Source organism: Oikopleura dioica, chromosome 1, assembly GCF_907165135.1.
Source record: "Oikopleura dioica chromosome 1, OKI2018_I68_1.0, whole genome shotgun sequence".
Taxonomy (NCBI): Eukaryota; Metazoa; Chordata; class Appendicularia; order Copelata; family Oikopleuridae; genus Oikopleura; species Oikopleura dioica.
Window position 1 is genome coordinate 3,208,514 of NC_137291.1, and position 20,891 is coordinate 3,229,404.

Sequence of the window (20,891 nt, forward strand, 5' to 3'; positions counted from 1 at the left end):
AAATCATCAAAAACAGAAAATATCAACGCAACGGCAAAAAATATCAAGTATGAACAAAGTGGTTAAACTTGCATGACATACCATTAGAGCTCTCTATTACAAGAGTGCTGAATTTCGCTCATGAACTCATCTAGTGGAAAGGGCGACTTCGTCAAATTGAAAAACGAATGTGTTTCTCGATTTTTTCAGAGAGAACGATTTTCATTTCAAAATGAAGATGAAGGTATTTCAAGAGATTTTCTTTTCAGAATAATTTTATTTTATTTAGATATTCTTTTTGCTTTTCTCTTCGATTGTGAGTAAATCGCTGAGCATTTCATCAGCTACCGCATGGAAAGAAATCGTTGAAGCCTACGAGACTGTTCTCGAAAAAGTCTCTCAAAGCGAAAATGATTGCCTTGCCGTAACACCGAAGAAAATACGAGGCTTCTTTGAAAGAGTCGAGAATTTTGGTGCAAGAGTGAAAGATAACTGCGCTGAATTTGCTGGATCCGGCGACGAGAATGACTTCATCCGTCCATCAGTCGACAATCCTAACAGGATAGAAATGATGCACAATTTTTACGAATCGATTAAGAGTTTTCACAACGCTTTCGTTTGCATGGACGGTAATACGAACAAAAAATGGCGATCAAAAAACATGGTTCACTACATCAATCGACAAATAAGATGGACAGAAAAAAGAGGGTGCGATACAGAGAAAGAAAAAACGCGTGGGAAACAGCAAAAAGAAAAAGCGCCTGTCAAACAGCAAAAAATCGTGATTGGACCAACCGGTCTGCAATCTTTATGTTTCTCTAAAAATTTGATTGAACTTTTTTGCAAACCAGAAACTGTCCAGAAATTCCCTCATCACAAAGAGAGTTGTCCTAACTATTCTGAATGCATCGAACGCCCTATCAGTAGCCCTAAGTTCCCTGCTCTCTGTGGAAAATAAATTCAATTTTTTGTCAACATGTGAGTTTTATTCGTCCATTATCAATTTTACATAGAAGTCAGTCGAATCTGCTCAGAGCTCATTTGTTCAACTTTGTACTTTTTCGTGATATCGTCGTGTCTCGCACTCCAGGCGGCGCCGATCTTCGGCACTTGTTGAATAAACTCAATGAGTCCGATGAAAACCGTGATCAAGCCAGTAATGAACATGATCCAAATCGCGATCGTCTTCTGATGCGGGCGGGAGATGTAGCAAGTGACGATGTTGTTGCATGGTTCGCGGTCGCATTGGTAAGTCTAGAAAACGGTTTGTCTGGTAGACAGGGGGACAGGGGCTTACCTCTGGCATGTAAAGAGTCCAGGCGTAGATTTGAAAGTAATACCAGATGAAGATCGCTTCGATAATTGTTCGGAAAAACACCTGAAGGTTTTGTCAGCTCAAAAATCGCGAGAATCTCTTCTTTCGTGGTCTTACCATTGGGACGTGAAAATATAAATTTTCGGTTTTGACAAAATGTCGTAAACGTAACATTTTCAAAAATCTAAAAGTGCAGTTATGTCGAGCTAGATGTGCCATTCATGAATCTGCAAAAAAATTTTGGGATTTCATTATTATGAAGCGTGGGCGGGGCGATCTAAGAAAAAATTACGAACTCGCCTAGGGACCAGGGGTACTTATTTTTTCGGTTTTTTTTTGGGCTTTATTATTCTCTATGATCCAAGGACGCTTCATCTTTTTTCAGATCTAAAATTACTCATCGTTATCATCAGTTATTGCCAAATTTCAAATTTGATAATAATTTCGAAAAATTCTTAATAAATGCAAAACGAAAGATTCTTTTTCTGAATTAAATTATCTATTTCTTTAATAAAGCATAAAAATGATAAAAAAAAGTATTCTCGGAAAAGATAAACCTTTTAAAAATCGATTTTTATTCATTTAAAATATATAAATACAGTAAATATTCTGATATCTGCAAGATCACTAGTCTATCACCTGAAATTTGTAAAATCACTCGGATTAATGTTAATGATTATCCACTGATTATCCTTATCAGTGGTTCCCGCTCTCGGCGAGCGAGAGCGGCATGTTGCGCCCTCTTTTGGCCGCAGAAAAGTGGCATAAAAATCGCTTCCGCTTCCGGAAAAAACAAGTTCAAAGGCAAAAATTTTAAAACACCAGGGGTTCAATTATTGACATTAGCTAGTTTTTCATAAATTTTGATTTTATTTTTCTGAAATTTGTGAAACATGGAAAATATCAATAAATGAACCCCTGGTTAAATGAGAAAATTTGAAGAGATGAAGGAAAAAATCATGTTCCTGTTGGTTTTGGTCGTCGTTTTGGTCATTATCATCAAGTTTTCAGGTAAAATTAATGATGAACTATTTATTATAAAATCTAGTTGTATAATTTTATCAATTAACTCCATAAATCCTTATTTTTGTATAAAATTCTCTATTTAGTTCAAGATGAAGAGGAGTCCGTCGTGACAACTACTTCAACAACAACTTCTTCAACAACCACAGCAACTGAATCAACAACGACGAGGTTCTTCTGTGGAATGCGTTACCATCGCCGTTTTCATTATCGACTGCGTGATAAAATCTGTCCTTGAATAAAAATAACCGAATTTTAATTTTAACCGTATGCGGCTCGCGGGGGAACTTTTTTCCCCCGCGCCCCTTTTTTGCCAATTTCTCGGCCATTTTTGGTCCAAATTCAAAAATTCAAAAAGAATAAGAATCAACATCGAATTTCCTATCTTCTTAGATCATAAAAATGATATGTTGGTATTTTTCATCAATGAGTAAATTGTAAAAAACCGTCAAAAATAGCCATTTTTTGTCTCGAGAACATGAAATCTGTCTAGAAAATCGAAGGAACGCGCGTAAAGTTGGTGCGTTTTCGTCTCCAGAACATGAAATTTGTTACATAACAGTCTCTAGCTCGCCTGAAAAACGCCAAAAATTGAAGATTATCTGTCTCCAAGACACTGATAACACGAGACTCACCCCATTTTGCTCCGAAGACGCGTAAAATAAGGCATAAATTCTTCTAGATGGGCGGGTGAAAAAAATTCCCCCGCGAGCCGCACAGGGGGTGCTCTGACCGAGACGCATACGGTTAAACGTAAGTGACTTGTTGATTAGCAGTTCGAACATTTCGGTAGGGATTTTCAAGAAAGAGAGATTCTTAGATGCAGCAAATTCGATTGAACCAGAAAGCGGGAAGGTTTTTTGGGGGAGATGGGACAATTGTCCGGTCCAAGTCTTGAGGAGCGCGCTACGACACCGCGCTTCAGTAGTTACTAGCCGAACAGTAAGAGGCGCCAAGGAGCACCCGCCAGAATCAGAATCACGAGCCAGGAATAAAAATCTCTCCTCTATCTGATGCCATTAAGACTTTTGCTGATAAGAACTAATTCTAGCTAAATGTACTTTCTATTTTTGAGGTTAGGGTTAGGGGGCACTGAGCAAAATGACAGAACAAACTCATCCGAGGGGGATAGGCTAGGGTTAGTTAGGGTTAGGGTTAGGGCTAGTAGCTTACTGAAGCGGTGTGGTAGCGCGCTCCTCAAGACTTGGACGGGACAATTGTCCCTCCAGCCGTTTTTTTGGGCAGATTGCAACGATTCGATCTGTCACCGCGTTTTTAAAGACTGACCCGTGTTATTACAGAGTGGAAATAACTGCCAAAGTTCGATCCAACCGCCATCGTCGAGGTCTACCTCCGAGTTGTTGGTGGCGAAGTCGGTGCCACTTCCGCCCTTGCCCCAAAGATCGGTCCCTTCGGTCTCTCCCCAAAGAAGATCGGTGCCGACATCTGGCGCCCGGGATCTTTCCGGCACCATCCGAGAAATCCTCGGCACTGCCCAGTCCGTTGGATGCACCGTCGACGGCTCCGACCTACACGATCTCATCGATAAGATCAACGCCGGCTAACTCGATTTTCCTCTTGAATAAATACTGCAGCTTGAGTTGAGCAACAAAAAAAAACCATCTTTTGGAGAATCCTAGTTTTATTTACGATTATTCTCTTCCTTGTTTCTATGTGCTTATTTGCAGGGCTAGATGAGTTCTTTTAATGCGTATTTACAGGGCATTACAGTAACGGTTATTGCTTGTGCCGATAAATAGGCTCAGAAATGATGGCAAAATCGTAGCTACGCCGACGGACGTGGCTTTTATCAGACTTCAGCAGCGGACTTCTTGGCAAAAGTCCCTTGGGAGATCTGATTCAGTATAATTTAATGAGCACAAATAATTAAACTCCGTCTGGGACCGTTCTTGTAAGATTCGCGCACTCTTCCTAAAAAACGACAAAAGCTAGATGCGAACAAGTCCAAAGTGCTCAAAATCATCACTAGAATTCGAAAGCGATTGGGGAGCCAATTACAGTCGATATTCCAGGTGTTGAGGCACCGATGGGAGAAAAGTACTGCGTTGAAATTGAGAAATTCGTGATTGGAGTGCGCCTCAGAAAAATCATACGGAAACGCCCTTTTTTTTCTAAGAACCATGCAAAAGTTTTTATCGTAAAATCCGACGCAAAAGATCTTCCAACGATTCTCAACTATTTTCATTCCGCTGGCTTGAAATACACGATCTGCAAACTTGCTGCAGCATTTCCCGTCCGTTTTTGTACTCGCTTGATTCAAAATTACAGTAAGACTACAATCCATACAGTCAATTTTCATGCCCGTACTGGACAAATTGCCCTTCCGGGATCGTTTCTGAGCAAGGATTGAGACAGTCGCACCTGTTTTCTCGGTTTGACTTGGCTGTTCTTGACGGGTCAATAATGAACTTGGCAAACCGCTGACGATTTTGGCGACGCATGTGGCTTGATCTTGAACGCTGCATTTGCTTTCTCTATCGAGTCATTTTCGCCGCGCAGGTAATTCATCGTGCAATTGCAAGTGTTCTCGACCGTGTCTGCCAGAAAAAACTGCCAGAAAAAATAATGCCGCATTTTTGGAGGGTTCTTTTTCTCTTCAGCGAATTTTGGCTGGTATCTCCAGGGCAGAGCCTCGAACAACTGGTACATGATTGAGTTTTCCGCTCGCTGCATCAACAGCCTTTATTATTTGATCGTCGAGAATTGGTGCACGTTCTCGCGAGCTGTTGGAGCAATTCGATAGCTTGCGATCTTGTAGTTCAGTACGACCATTCTTTGAACCAAACTCGAAATTATAAACGATCCGGTGGAACTGGAAGAAATGCTCAAGAATCATTTTTCGAGTTTCGGAGAAATAGTGGATTGTGCGGTGCTCAACGACCCTACTGCTGATTTTTCTAGCCGCGACTGTGATCAAAATGATTGCATCGCTGATGCAGTTCAAAAGAACGCATTTTGTCAGCTGTTTTTCTGGGTATATATTTTAATTTCTTGGTACTTCGAACACCAAAATTCGAGATGAAAATTCCAGAGCAAAAAGCGAGAGCGATGCGAGAGAGAGAAAGAGAGCTTCGAGAAAGATATGGTGTAAGAAAAACAAGAGATTTACCACTGAAACTTTTGGCGAGACTAGATAATTTTAAGATAGATGAAAAGTACTTTTCTATCCACTACATGTCAAGTAATTTTCCTAATTTCATACATCATGTCAACAAAACTAAATGTCAGCCTAAGTTTAAGAAAAATCTCATCAAAACAGCCGAAAAAATTTGTCTTACCCATCTTTCTGAACTGAATAAGGCAGACTCTCTCTATCTCCAGCCTATTTTGCTGCCTGAATTTCGCTTGAAAAAAAATTCGGCTTTGAAGCGTCCGGCAAATATAAAAAAAATCCATGAAATGGATAGTGAAGACCGTGCAGCTTTGGTTGGAAAGAACTCGAATGACATTGTCGCGGAGATTTCGCCAATGTTCATCACCAAAGATCATCTGAGTAGCTTAAGCGGAACACAATGGGTGGACGGAGAGGTATGAAAAATAGTCAAATTTTCTTCACTGAACTCATTTTTATTTAGGTCATCAACTTGTACATCAAGTTGATCGAGCAGCGATCTCTCCAAAATCCGGGCATGCTTCGAGTACATGCATTCAATAGTTATTTGTATGAGAAGCTTCAAGAAGCAGGCCACGCTTCAGTCAAACGATGGACGCGGAAATGCAACATTTTCAAGACAGACATCATCTTGTTCCCGATCCACGTTGGCGGGACTCATTGGACGCTGGCCTTTGCTGACACGAAGAAAAAGGTGCTCCGCTATTGCGATTCAATGGGTGGAGATAACCCGAAATGCTTGTCGATTCTTCTTGAGTACTTGAAGGTAATTTTGATTGATCTCAAATGTTTCAAATTGATAATTTTAGACCGAGCACGAGGTGAAGCAAAACTGTCCACTGAGCGATGACTGGAAGTCCGAATCGATTTCAGAAGAAGTCCCCCGGCAAACGAATTCTTACGGTAATACAGTTTTTAAAAATCACCAATTTAATATCTTTCAGATTGTGCTATATTTTGCATGACTATTGCCGAATATATTTCCCGCGATGCGGCTTTCGATTTTTGCGAAGATGACATGCCCAATTTGAGAAAGTTGATAGGGTCTCAACTTCTCAGAAAAAAACTTATGTACTGATATAATCTCCATCATATTTTACGATGTTTTTTTAATTCACTCCTCCAATCTTCATTTTATTATTTTTACTCTCTTAGTTTTACTTCCAGTTTATCATGAAATAAACAGTCATTTTACTTGACATCAGTCTCTTTAATTAATCAGGGAGAGGCAAAAAGCTATGGTGTTCAAGAGCATCATTGTGCACCAAAAGGAGTCGATGCGAAAATTGAAGAGGGAAATGTGCTCCACCGAGCAAAAACATCACCAAGTAAGAGTCCGTTTTATTTCTTGAAAGAAAAAAGTTGCTCATACGAGTTTTTAGCTGATGGAAGAGTTCGGAAAAGAAAAACATCAAGAATACATGGACAAATCCGACGAGTTTGAAAATCTTTTAGGTAAAATAGAAAATGAGCTTTTTTCGGGACAAAAATTATTGTCCGAGGCCTGCCGGCAAAAAAATGAAGCTTCTTCTGGAAGAAGAAAAAACTCTACGGCAGGATTTCGAGGAACTACGAGAAATTGACAAAAGACTCTTCGGAAGAGATCGAAATGCTCAAGAAGTTCTCCATGTTGTTAGTCGAGGAAAAACAAGCGCAAAACAAGAAGGATGAGCGGTTCCTTTCCCGGCTGAAGACGGCAGAGTCAGAAATCGTCGAGCTTAAAGAGACACTCGAAACTTTGCTCAAATAGTTGGAAAATGAGCAGGAGCATTCCGCCCAGGTAGAGCGTGGATAAGACGTGCTCTGCGACAAGCACATACAAGAATTGGAAGATGCGATGGAGGAACTCGTGGCGGACAGGAAAAAAGTCGCTGAGTTGGAAGACACGCTCGAGAGCAAAATCGCACAGGTGAAGAAACTTAAGGGGTCCCCATTGGTTTTGCGAAATCACGTATTTTTGAACAGCGCTGACCAATAGATGCTCTTGTACTTTTGAATTTTTAACACTTCTAAATTGTAGATCTATCCTTCAGCTTAAAATATAATTTTCGAAAAAAAAAATTATCAAGCATTTTAGGCGCTAGAGAGCTCGAAAGAGGACTTACTCGAGAAGAATAACGATTTTGGCTCATTTTCAAACACGCCTCAAGCCCAAAAAAAACAGATTTTTTTCAAACTAGCTTTGTTTTTAGAAACTACCAATCTTGATCTAAAAATTAAATGAAGGGTAGCTGGATTCCCCAAAAAATGTTTATGTAATATCGAGACAGGTCGCCAACGAGCTCAAAGCGATGGAAGATCTTGAAAATGAACTCGATCGATTGCGAAAAACGGCCTTGATCAACAAGCAACCAGAGTTCGAAATTCCCGCGAACTTTTGCGGGTGCGGGGGGGAGCGGGAGCAAGGTCGAAAAATTAAAAATCACGAAACGGGGCTGAAACGGCCCGAAGGGCCGTCAAGCCCCTTAAATTTGAAAATCATGGAACGGGGCTGAAACGGCCCGAAGGGCCGTCAAGCCCCTTAAATTTAAAAATCACGGAACGGGGCTGAAACGGCCCGAAGGGCCGTCAAGCCCCTTAAATTTAAAAATCACGGAACGGGGCTGAAACGGCCCGAAGGGCCGTCAAGCCCCTTAAATTTAAAAATCACGGAACGGGGCTGAAACGGCCCGAAGGGCCGTCAAGCCCCTTAAATTTAAAAATCACGGAACGGGGCTGAAACGGCCCGAAGGGCCGTCAAGCCCCTTAAATTTAAAAATCACGGAACGGGGCTGAAACGGCCCGAAGGGCCGTCAAGCCCCTTAAATTTAAAAATCACGGAACGGGTTGAAACGGCCCGAAGGGCCGTCAAGCCCCTTAAATTTGAAAATCACGGAACGGGGCTGAAACGGCCCGTAGGGCCGTCAAGCCCCTTAAATTTAAAAATCACGGAACGGGGCTGTAACGGCCCGAAGGGCCGTCAAGCCCCTTAAATTTGAAAATCACGGAACGGGGCTGAAACGGCCCGAAGGGCCGTCAAGCCCCTTAAATTTAAAAATCACGGAACGGGGCTGAAACGGCCCGAAGGGCTGTCAAGCCCCTTAAATTTAAAAATCACGGAACGGGGCTGAAACGGCCCGAAGGGCCGTCAAGCCCCTTAAATTTGAAAATCACGGAACGGGGCTGAAACGGCCCGAAGGGCCGTCAAGCCCCTTAAATTTAAAAATCACGGAACGGGGCTGAAACGGCCCGAAGGGCCGTCAGGCCCCCTAAATTTAAAATTTAAGGAACGGGGATGAAACAGCCCGAAGGGCCGTCAAGCCCCTTAAATTTGAAAATCACGGAACGGGGCTGAAACGGCCCGAAGGGCCGTCAAGCCCCTTAAATTTAAAAATCACGGAACGGGGCTGAAACGGCCCGAAGGGCCGTCAGGCCCCCTAAATTTAAAATTTAAGGAACGGGGCTGAAACGGCCCGAAGGGCCGTCAAGCCCCTTAAATTTGAAAATCACGGAACGGGGCTGAAACGGCCCGAAGGGCCGTCAAGCCCCTTAAATTTAAAAATCACGGAACGGGGCTGAAACGGCCCGAAGGGCTGTCAAGCCCCTTAAATTTGAAAATCATGGAACGGGGCTGAAACGGCCCGAAGGGCCGTCAAGCCCCTTAAATTTAAAAATCATGGAACGGGGCTGAAACGGCCCGAAGGGCCGTCAAGCCCTTAAATTAAAAATCACGGAACGGGGCTGAAACGGCCCGAAGGGCCGTCAAGCCCTTAAATTTAAAAATCACGGAACGGGTTGAAACGGCCCGAAGGGCCGTCAAGCCCTTAAATTTAAAAATCACGGAACGGGGCTGAAACGGCCCGAAGGGCCGTCAAGCCCTTAAATTTAAAAATCACGGAACGGGGCTGAAACGGCCCGAAGGCCCGTGAAGCCCCCTAAATTTAAAAATCAAAAAACGGGGCTGAAACTTTATAACATCCTTTTTATCCCTTACTTTATCATTACACAGGAGGAAACGAATTTAAAGATTTAATTCAAGTTTATTCAAAGAAAGCAGTTTTTTCATATTTTTGTGCAGTCCAGAATTTCAAATGAATTTCACGCAAAAAATTAATATCTTTGGAATTAAATTGATAAGGGGACTTTATAAAACTATAATTTTTAGTCGACAGAATTTCAGAATCCAGGATCATGTGTGGGCCGCAGTCATCCGCGTTTTGCGGCATCGTTTCCGGGATTTCGACGTCAAAAAAATCTCCCCAAATATGACTGTTAACTTTCGTGAGAATCTCGCCAACTAAAAATAGACTTATTTATCCTTAAAAATATGACGACATACCGTAACTCCAATAATCTTCTGGACTGTCAGCGTGATCATACAGGATTATCTTGTTCTCGTCTTTCAATAGACCAGCGACAACGAAATGACCCTTTTTTCTTCCGATACCAAGAAATGACTTATTTTTGATCGATTCTTCATTTAAGAAAAAAGTGAAGATAATGCGATTGACATTTTCCATTCCTCCACCATAAAAATGAAAAATTCTTGGCCAGAAGTTCCGAATATCATTTTTCGTTTCTTCGAGAATGGCAGCAGTTTTATTTGGATCAACAAGTAAAACTTCTTGAGAAAATTCATTCTTCATAAGATTGACGAGGTTGCAAAGAACATCCAAATAATAGGCTCTATTTGGTTTGAAAGAATTGCGACGATCCGCGATTTCTTTTTTGTAGGTTTTGTCTTTACCTTCCGTCATTTCGCGAACAGCCCTCTTTATTTGTTTCATATCAATATCGATATTAGGCAAAGAAAGTTGAGGAGGATTTCGTGTTGCGCTCTCGTCTTCTTTTTCGGAAACAATAAGTGTTGGAAGCGGATGAACGACCGATTTAGGTATCTCCTCTTCTTCAAAGTTCTCGGTCTCTGTCTCACCATCAGCATTGATCGACGATGAATTTACAAATTTACTCTGGCTGTGATTCTGGGAATGCGCTTGATTTTGGCTTTGGCTTCGATTTGTGTCTGGTTCGAATTGCTTCTCATAATCCATTCGACTTTGGCTTTGGCTTTGATTTTTGTCTGGATCGAAATGCTTTTCACAATCCATTTGACTTTGGCTTTGGCTTTGAGACTGGGTTTTATCCTTCTTATTTTTGTGTCGAATGTCCGCTTCACGAATTGAGCGTTCAACAACTTCTCGATATGTCATTGGACAATTTGAGAAATCACCGGCAGCACAAGAATCACAATTTGATGAACAGATGGCATTTGTGAATTGAATTTTCGATCGATCTTCTGAAAAACATGCCATTCGCACTCTTCGGCATTGAAAAGTCGAGGGGAACACTTCTCTCCGCTCTAGTTTATCGTAATTCTCCAGGTTTACAAATACACGTTCGAAGTATTTTTCGAATGGCCTTTCTGCTCGAATTCGATTCTCCTCAATTCGAAGTTTTTCAATCAGTTCAGGCAGATCAAGTCCTTCATCAAGACTGTTGTACTTGTCCGCTATCGAGGGCACAAAGCCATGATAGCCATCGATAAGACTCTTTTTTGGATGAACAATTTTTATCAATAACAAGAATTATGAAAAATGAAAAAAAAAGAAAGCCTACAATTAAAAATACTTTTTGCTCACCCAACCTTTCCATGGCTCGGGCATTTAAATCGAAGGCATGTCGGCCGAAGACTCTCCAATATGGAGAGACTAAACCTATTTTTGAACTCCCCCCCGGAGTTGTCACTGACTGCGAGGATTTTTCTTCCGGAGAGATCAAGATTACGCTTGGATGCATCTTCGAATGCGATGTCTTCAAGTATTTTTATACTGGAAATATCCTTCTCATAGGAAAGACCGTGGTAAACCATTCGAAACCATTGCTCTTCAATATCATCATACGCGGAAAAGATATAAGTCAGCGAAGCAACTGATTTGCTGTTCTAAAAAAAGTTAAAATCAAATTTTATTCTACTTTTACCAAAAATTGTCCTTGAGTTCTTCTTGAAGGTAAAATCGAGAAATTTTTGCCATAGTCAAACTAAAATTTGTTCTTTTATCTTTACTTTAAAATTTTTACCAACCTCAACGTAAATTTGATTTCGATCAAGTTCGACTTCACCCGCTGAACACTTGATTCGCTTTTCGTGTGATAATTTTCTGTCGAAATGATGGGCGTGCATTTTCTGGAGGCTTTCAGAGCAAAATTGGAACGCCTCTTTGAATTTCATAAGAGCTGTTTCAGATCCTTGAGGCACCCAAATAATTTCTTTTGATTTAACCTAACATGAATTAATTAATTTTCAAATAAAGCGTCAAACTACCTTAAAATGAGGGATTCGATAATTATGTTCCGATGATTTAACATCTTTTAAGAGATCGTTTAAAATATCGTCGATTGAGCTTGAATCGCATTTATGATTGCATCGGTTACAGGATTTTTCATTTTTCAAGTGTCGAAAGCATTCTATCACAAAAAATAAATAGAAGATCAAGAAAAATGACTTACGGAAATGTTTACGAATATCAGCGCAATGAAAATTTTCATAAATATTGTCTCCACAGACACTTCTTTGGAAGAAATTCTCGACGGTTATCCAATTGTATTTTTTACGCTGATCTTCCGTCATATTTTCTCGGCGAATTTTATTGATGAAGTTGATGGATGACTGTCCATTCGTACAGTTTTCGCATTGGCATTGAAGACCCCAATAATTATCGCTACTTCTTATGACAACGTTTATTGGGCGAAATTTATTCAAAAGATGCTCCGAAACATAAAATCCCAATCGTTCTCGAGCAAGTGCGTAAACTTCATGAGTTGTCGCGGATAAAATAAGTTTTTGCACTTTAACGATTTCTTCTGCGCCCTTTTTGAGATTCCTTGTTTCGTGAAAAGCGCCAATTTCATTAAATATCTGAAGCCAAAAATCATCGGTTTTTGATTTTCGTAGCGTCAAAGTAGACCGGTTCTTCGATACGATCGGGCAGGATTTTTCCAACCACGTTGTTGCTATCGTTTTTCTGTTGAGAACTCAGTAATTCGCCTCGGCTCTTTCGAATAACTTGATTTTCTAAGATTTTTCGGCGATCTTCAATCGCCGTTAATGTTGCATGCTTGCTGACTTCAATTCTGTTCATTGACTGAATAATATATGGAAGTACTGAAGAGTCGGGTCGTGATGGAACGATTGAAGCGATAAATGAACGTTTTGCATCAGTTGATATCTCCGCGAATCGAGGGACAAAATCTTTGAGAAATTCAATTTTCACGAGTCCAAGTGAGTAAAACACAGATGTTATCGTCTTTTCATCAAGCTGTTTGATGATGGATTCGATGCGTTTTTTTGTATGTTTTATCAATTTATCCTCAGCTTGACATTGACGTGCAATTTTCCGATTGATAAACTGTTCTTCCTCCTCCAGTTCTTTTGAAAATTTTGCTTCTTCATATCGACGTTTTCTGTCATCTTTAGAATATTCTTTTTTTTTATCAGAAAGTTGAACATCTTTGTCGAAGATTTCCCAAAGTTCTTGAGAATTTTTTTCGTCAGTTCGATCTTTGCGAAAATTCAGCGTGCATAAAGATGCGTGCGAGGGAAAAATTGACGCGGGAATAAACATAAGACAGCATCTGCACTGGATTCCATTGCAAGTACTTTTATGTTCAGTAAAAAATCTTGTTTTTGCGATCTTTTCCGAGCAAAAAATGCACTGAACACGCTTCAGATTTTGACTTGAGCGACCTATAAATATTCATTAGTTTTTATAAAAATTTGCTACTATCACCTCTCGGAAAGTCTTTTATTGGAACTTTGATTTCTTGAGGCGAGTGATGAGCCCTTCGATATTTACATTTACCATGAAGATGACTGTTATATTCGTCTGGAAGAAGAAAAATTTTGCCGCAAGAACGACATTCAGTTCCTAGAATCATTTCATACAATTATTGATAAATTTTTACGCCCTACCATTGCAGGTAGTTTCGTGTTCGGAATAATCAGTATTTTTGAAGAATTTAGCGCATTTACAACACTGCTTGAATTCGGGATAATCTTGAAATATCTTTATTTATAGAAAAAAATCGAAAATTAACCTTTTAAGTCACTTATTATAACCAGTGGTCCGACGATTGATCTTTTAACTGCATCTTTTCTGATAATTTGATTCAAAAGGGTGAGTGATATTAAAAATATCGAGACAACTGATCCGATGAATATTGTAAACCAGATCATTCTAAGAATAAAAGTCAGAAGATATTTTCTAAAATTCAAATATATTTATCATACAGAAACTCAACAAATAGTATCATTGCAACAACAGAAACGTAAATATAATTCTTTTTTACAAATTTCAAGAGATAAGCAAGAAAAATAATCTGAAAAAGCCTCGGACTTATAAGCATTCGGTAGAGATGACGCTGGAGTTGGATTAAACTGCGTTCGTAGACGTTAAGATCGAGATGACTTAGAGGAGCTCCGTCGCTTTATATAAAATATTTTAATTCGAAATGCATCATTGTGATAAACATTACCTTTGAAAAATGATGAGCATAATGAGAAGCATTGGATCAATTTAATAATGAAAATCTGAATAAAAATACAATAATTTTTTATTACAAACTTTTAATAACAAATTGTAGAACAAACATAATTGAGAGAACAATCATAACAATGACAAGAAATATTTTGATATCACTAATTAGAATTCTAAAAAATGATTTTGCAGAAGAAAAAACATTTTCTGAGCGATTGGACAAAAAGTTATCAATGTGGGTATAAGTTAATTCAGTTAAATTAAATCCGTTTGAAAGCATGGTAAGAGCACTATGCGACCATGAGTATGTTTCCGGGGTTAAAGATGAGAATTGATACATGTTATCAAGCTTCGCTGGCGTAAGAGTATATGAAACCATTCGCTTAGGAATAAGGAAGGTCTGCATTTTTATCACTGCGTTATAGCTTCTTGAATATCTTGGTAGGCATATCATTCCCGCTTAAAAAAAATTTAGACGCTCACTTACTGAAATAGTTTTTACCTTGACTTCGAACTTTCTCATTGGTTTTTATTTCAGCATATGTATCATGTCCACTTTCGATACAAATACGATCAGAATGATAATGAGCACGGCCGAAAGTGAAAGCAGACTGAGAGATACGAATATGCTGGTAAAGTCCGAATCCTTCTTTTGAATTTCTCATTTTACAAACATATGCTTCACCAATACCCCGCTCGCATCTTAATAAATTCATTAATAATAAAAATCATTGATAAACAAACCTATCTCTTTTAAAAGATCGAAAATAATGTTGATTATCCCGATGCTCGCGCACAATTATTGCATTGCTGAAATCGGGCGATTCGTAAGCATCAGCGTTAACGCGTCCGCGCGACTCGACTTTGACTGCATTGTATCGGGAAATTTTCGCAGGCATTTTTATCTCCACTGAGCAATATTTGTGAATAAAATTTAACCTGGCATTTTACTTGAGAGTTGAAGTCCAAGAAAAGTTTGATTGTCTTTATAAAGACTCAAGGAAGGCTCATCTATTTTGAACAAATAATTTGCAACTAAAAATATAAATAGAAATTTTAGACATAGAAATACCGATAAGCTCGCAGGAGTGGTCTATTAAATGCTGCCTTTCAACTGTCGTGTTCTGATTCTGGCTCGCTCTACACAAAGATTTGAATAACCCTTGGGTATGGTAATCTAAAGATTGTTAATAAAGAAATATTTTGATAATATACCGATATCCTCGCACGGCTGACTGTTTGTAAGCAGACATTTGACAAAATTCGACAGTGCCTCGAATCGATGCATGTTGTCATCAACTACTTGCTCCCACTCAACTGAGTCGGCTTTTGCTTGTATTTTTAAACTATCATCATTCTTGAATGGTGTTGATCGGAAGTCATCAATAGCAACAGCAAGTTTTTGTTGGTTCTTTTTTAGTTCCTGTAATGCAACATTCACTCTTTTCTCCAAGTCCTCGGTTTGTTTATGAGCTTAATTTTGAAGTTCAGATTTTCAATATTTTAAAATTTCAGAACCTCGGTAGGAGCCAAAATAGGGGAGTGAAAAACTAATTTCGTCCACTGCTGCAGTCAAATCGAACCCCCTCTTATGTTTATCTTGAAAATCATCATTTTCAATACGCTCATCGGAAATAACATAATCAAGGATTGAGTTTGTCTTCATTGAAATTTTGAGAGAGTCAACGTAAGCGAGCGCCAATTTTAAATCCAGTAAATTTTCTTTTTGACAAAAAATGAACTCATTGTCCACCACACGGTCATTGAAAGTTTTTTTTCTCTCAGCTCGCTCATGTTTTTTGAACTGGAATCCAGGTGAAATGTACATCAACTCCTCTTTTTCAGCTGAAGATGTAGTCACGATGAAACTCGACAAAATGAGTCGTCGTATAAGAAAATCGTTTCGATCAGCAAAATTTCGAAAAGTGAGGAATCGTTGGAATGCCTCAATCAATAGGTCACCGCATAGAGATTTTATGGGCTCACTCGTTTTTCGTGATCTTAAAAAGGGGCACTCAAGATTTTAGATGTCTTGAAAACAAATAAATATGATAAGAAATTATAAAATGCCTCTTTCCTGACGGACAATTGAAATAATTGATGCGCGTCGCATCCTCCCAAAATCTTTGTTACGATGGAATTTAAAAATTCTTCTTGCTGAGGGTTGGATAGCTTAATTTTCTCCACAATTTCGGCTTCAATATTCAAATTGAAAAAGGTCTCGATGGAGACAAACATATTTTTAGCAAGAAAATGCGCTTTTTTATGATGACAATCGTATTTACTGAGCTGTATTTAAACGAAAAGCCACCTTTCCTAAAAAGACGCCACAAGAAAGGTCAGATGATATCACTGCTTCTCCTGTGTCGGGAAACTGGACACTCATCGAAGAAGGTCCTGGGTATTTAAGGTTCAGCGTGAATTCGGCGAATTCTTCGCTACCGATAATGACATTTGCCGTATCGTGGATACTAGAAAGAAAGATTTTGAAGAATCTTCTACAGCTGATTAATATTTTTATGTTAAAATCACTCAAATGGAAACCAATGTATATAAACCAAAGGACTGATTGTTCAATGATCAAATTAAAAAATTTAAATATATAAAACGATAAGCAGACATTGTTTATAATAAATTTAGATAGAAGCTTCTTAAACGGATTTTATCCATAATAAGACAAATAAACTTATTTTGATCATAAATATTTGCTTACGTCTTAAAATTCGCATTTACTTAATTCCAAAAGGATTTTTTCAATGCTTACTATTCGTCAAATAATTGGTTCGTAAAAAATATATTTAAAAACAATAAGCATGCATTTTGAATCGTTAATTTGGAAAAAATTGTCTAAAACGGATTCTATCCATAATTAGACAGGAAAATTATCAATTATCACAAACAGCAGCTTTTGTTTTTAAATAAATTTTTATTTTTTTCTTCAAATCTAACACGTCTTAAACGGATTTTAATCCATATTAAGACCAATATTTCTGTATTTATAGTCCTACATTAATGAATAATAAATTCTATTCACAATGGGAGTTGAATTTAATTTTATACAATTATTTTACTTTTATCATTTAATCAGCGGTAAAAGTTCTTAAATAAAAAAATATCATATTTTAAAGTGTGTATCTTTCTCTTAGTTGAAGAGATTTCTGTTAATTTGACAAACAAAATTCGTTGGTTTTTGAGGTCGCAAGTATGACGCTCGCCGAGGCCTTCATATGGCATATTTACCACGTATGGAACTGTATCGGACTACCCTCCTCTTTGACCCCTCGACCTTGAACCCGTCTGTCAAATGTTTTTATGAATGATTTCTGTTACTTATTCAGTCCAAGTGTATCATCGACTCTTTCATGCTGGGTCACGGATTTTAATCCATGAACACCAGAAGTAGTTTTCCGAATCAACTGTCTTGACTGATCCCCCAAATACGATTAAGAATACTTACGAGGTTAGAAACGAATCCTCGACCTCAAAAGAATACTTTCGATTGTCAACGAATTCTTGCTCCGCAGAGCGGCGTTGTCTTATTTCCGACGATGAATTCGTCGCAGACGCATCTGAGCCGAAAAAGACTTTCAGCCCTTCATAGATCTCTCTTTTGTTGTCCCGGAGTAAGTCCGCTATGAGAGTTGCGGACAAAACTGCGATGACTAGCTGAACAAAAATGGGAAATTGCATGTTGATGATGATAAAACCAACTCACGTCAAGTTATAAAGGCCAATGCCAACTGATAGAAACAACTGATCAAAACATAGCATGATACCGTAGACTTTCATTTTGACACTTATGGCGCTTCAGAAGAGGCGGCGCAGCAGGTCATCACAACCGCGCTTCTATTTTATCACACTTTGGAAATGACCGATGTGATCGAAGTTTATCCAAAATGGCAATAACGAGCTAATTCTCAATTCTAAAAATTCTTGTCTTCAAGCATTCATTCTTCCATCAGGTTGGTCCTCCGGGAGGTCCTCCAGCAGAAAATGGCCAAAATAAGCCGAAAAAATGGCAATTACTAGCCCTTGATTATTGTTCAATGACTTTTTGAAATACTTCTCTTCCAGCACATAATCTTCCACCAGATTGGTCCTCCGGAAGATCCTCCAGCAGAGAGTGACCAAAATTAGCCGAAAATGGCAATTACTGGCCCTTCAAAGCTATTTAATTATCTTTTTAATTATTTGTTTTCCAGCAGTAACTCTTCCACCAGGGTGGTCTTCCAGGAGGTCTTCCGGCAATTCTCGACCAAAAGTGACCTTAGGTGGCCATATACTGGCCAATCACAGCTATATATCCAATATTTTTAGTATAATCCTCATAAACTATTACATAATGGGTAAAAATAATGAATAACGCAATATTTCATAATTGGGATGAGTTATTTTTGATCTGAAAAAAGATGAAGCGTCCTTGGATCATAGAGAATAATAAAGCCCAAAAAAAAACCGAAAAAATAAGTACCCCTGGTCCCTAGGCGAGTTCGTAACTTTTTCTTAGATCGCCCCGCCCACGCTTCATAATAATGAAATCCCAAAATTTTTTTGCAGATTCATGAATGGCACATCTAGCTCGACATAACTGCACTTTTAGATTTTTGAAAATGATACGTTTACGACATTTTGTCAAAACCGAAAATTTATATTTTCACGTCCCATTGTTACATAAGCAAGAAACAAAACGGAAGGAGTCGAATTTTCAGATTTGGTCGCTTTTGTCGCTCGATCATCATCTTTATTTTCCTTCTCGTCTTTTTTCGCTTTTTCTAGGGCGTTTTGTCGAGCCTCGCATTCTTGATTGATTCTGAAAGAAGATAAAAAGGGAGGAAAAAGAAGGATGATCCTACCGATCTTCTTCTTCTTTGAGTTGTGCTTCAAGCTGTTTTCCATCGATTGTTACACCACGGATTGTTTCGTAATCCTCAAAAGAACTTGAGCTTTTTTCGAATGAGTCGCCCTCTTGACGGTCCTTCCTGACTCAGGAAAAGTAAAACGCCAGATTCAACAGGTCGCGACATGTTTAAATAGATGTGCAAATTCACAGTCACGGGCGCAGACTCTCAAATAAACTCTCCTACCTTTGAGTAGTCGATCTTTTCTAGGTCTTCTTTCAGCGCTCTCAGTTTTGCGGTGTATTCATTTTCGATCTTGGCCTTGTCTTTTTCAAGTTCTTCTAGCCGCAACTTTCGTGCAATCGCGATTTTTTGCTTCTTGTCACTAGAAATGGCAGTATTTGCGATTGCCTCTTCTTTTGGCTTGTCACCTGACATAGACGACAAAAAGCATAATTGGGAGACAAACGCAAAGCATTTGAATCGCCCAATATCCATTTGGCGTGATTGGGAAGAATTGATTGATGCACATTCTAGCGCAACCAGGCGTTTTTGTGTCGCATTCTAGATCTGACCCTCCAAAGGCGCTACCGACGATGGAGAATAGAAGGAGAAGTCTTTATACAGGGTTTTTGATTGAAATTATGTTTCCTTGTATGAGTTATCAAAGCCCGTTCCTTAGTGCTAGAAAAGTCGAAATCCAGTATTTGCCCAATAAGGTTGTATGCTTCTGAGTCTCTTGCAGGTAATTCTCTATCACATGCCACCCTGCCATGATTCAATCCCTCTGTTATCAATTCTGTATCTTTCAAAATTCGCGAGAGAAAAATCGTATTTGAAGAGAGATTTGGTAAAAAATGTTTATTTCCTCCGGCAGCAAACTTTGGAGCCCACAGACATGATTTTGTCACGTTACATTGAATTGACGCGAATAAAAACGCAGGAAGAATTTCAATGCAAATAACAGTTTTGCTGATCTTTTTATTTTTTGATTTATAGTGGTCATTCGCTTTTTTCTTGGAGGAAAGATGGTTAATCCTCGTTGTTGTTTTCTGAAGATTCGAGTCGGTTTTCGAGCTTTTCTTGAATCGCGCCGATGATTGATCCCAACCAAGCGAGGCTAGAACATTTGATGAAAAAAGCCAAAAGAAGAATGTTTTCATACCCGAGATAAATGAAAATCACAATGCCAAATTGATAGTTGCTTCCTGGGGTAACAGAATAATCCCCGAATCCAACAGTAGTAAACGTAACCACCATGAAATACAGAGCCTCAAAATAGGTCCAGCCTTCTACCAAGCAAACGATCATGGCAGGGATGCAGATGAAGAAGCCAATGCCGAAAAGAAGGACGAAGAGAAATTTCAGAAAAAGAGGAATCTTTTCGAAGCGTCGTCTTATTTTCTTCCGAATAAATGTATACTTAAAATATTTTTCATGCTATTTTTTAGATAAAAACTTACGAGTTTGGCGATTTCTCCAAGAAGAGCGCCGCAAAGAACGATTCCCGGTATCACATAAAAAATAAAGAAAATTCTGCCTCCCACAGTCTAAAGTCCTTTTTAACATGAACTCGTAGCTTGACAAACCTTAGGCGCAGTGTTTCCGTAACCAATAGTGGTCACGACGGTCATCACGAAATATACAGCGCTTTTAGGTGTCCAGTTCATCGGGCAAGGCTCCTCCGGATCTTCTTTGAACATAGAAATAGGGACGCCTTTTCCTGCGTATTCCTCTGCCGTTGCGATGATATCCGTTAGGTTCTTTTCGGACAGGACGAATTGCCCGTCGGAATTGATCTCGAAGGAATCCCGCATTTCAACAAGCGCCCTTTGAGATTCTTTGCAGCGGATTATTTCTGCTGGGCCTTCGAGCTTTCCGAAGGAAAAGGTACCAATGATGACATAAATGATGAAGGTTAAAAAAACGAAGCTTTTTTAAAATGTCAATTTTTCAGTGAAAAATATTTATGATCAAAAATAAATGACACTTTCCAAGGACGTCGCCATTTTCCCTTCTTTACCGAGCATTTTCCCTCTTCTTCTTTTCGTCCCACCACCTCGCGATTGACTTCTCTCGTTTCCATTTTC

At 39.1% G+C, this 20,891-nt stretch overlaps 2 protein-coding genes across 2 annotated transcripts; both read right to left on the bottom strand.

The window, feature by feature from the left end:
* Positions 1-957: 957 nt before the first annotated feature.
* LOC145708334 (gap junction delta-2 protein-like) lies at positions 958-19,684 on the bottom strand. Its single transcript, XM_081785996.1, has 7 exons — positions 19,490-19,684; positions 19,233-19,429; positions 19,048-19,186; positions 18,817-18,890; positions 18,635-18,773; positions 1,277-1,357; positions 958-1,233 (listed from the first exon to the last, which is right to left on the bottom strand). The coding sequence occupies exons 2-7, from the start codon at positions 19,331-19,333 to the stop codon at positions 985-987; spliced, it is 783 nt and encodes a 260-aa protein (XP_081642122.1). The 5' UTR covers positions 19,334-19,429; positions 19,490-19,684; the 3' UTR covers positions 958-984.
* LOC145708372 (potassium channel subfamily K member 5-like) lies at positions 19,683-20,799 on the bottom strand. The gene is made up of 4 exons (XM_081786036.1): positions 20,391-20,799; positions 20,265-20,351; positions 19,967-20,223; positions 19,683-19,921 (listed from the first exon to the last, which is right to left on the bottom strand). The coding sequence occupies exons 1-4, from the start codon at positions 20,616-20,618 to the stop codon at positions 19,834-19,836; spliced, it is 660 nt and encodes a 219-aa protein (XP_081642162.1). The 5' UTR covers positions 20,619-20,799; the 3' UTR covers positions 19,683-19,833.
* Positions 20,800-20,891: the final 92 nt, after the last annotated feature.

Coding starts and splice junctions, on each gene's coding strand:
- LOC145708334 (XM_081785996.1), bottom strand. CDS start 19,333: ATGTGCATCAATCAATTCTTCCCAATCACGCCAAATGGATATTGGGCG. Junction 18,891..19,047: donor AAAAGATCGACTACTCAAAG/GTAGGAGAGTTT, acceptor AGTTCTTTTGAG/GATTACGAAACAATCCGTGG. Junction 18,774..18,816: donor CTCAAAGAAGAAGAAGATCG/GTAGGATCATCC, acceptor ATCTTCTTTCAG/AATCAATCAAGAATGCGAGG.
- LOC145708372 (XM_081786036.1), bottom strand. CDS start 20,618: ATGCGGGATTCCTTCGAGATCAATTCCGACGGGCAATTCGTCCTGTCC. Junction 20,224..20,264: donor TTGGAGAAATCGCCAAACTC/GTAAGTTTTTAT, acceptor AAATATTTTAAG/TATACATTTATTCGGAAGAA. Junction 19,922..19,966: donor GTGATTTTCATTTATCTCGG/GTATGAAAACAT, acceptor CAAATGTTCTAG/CCTCGCTTGGTTGGGATCAA.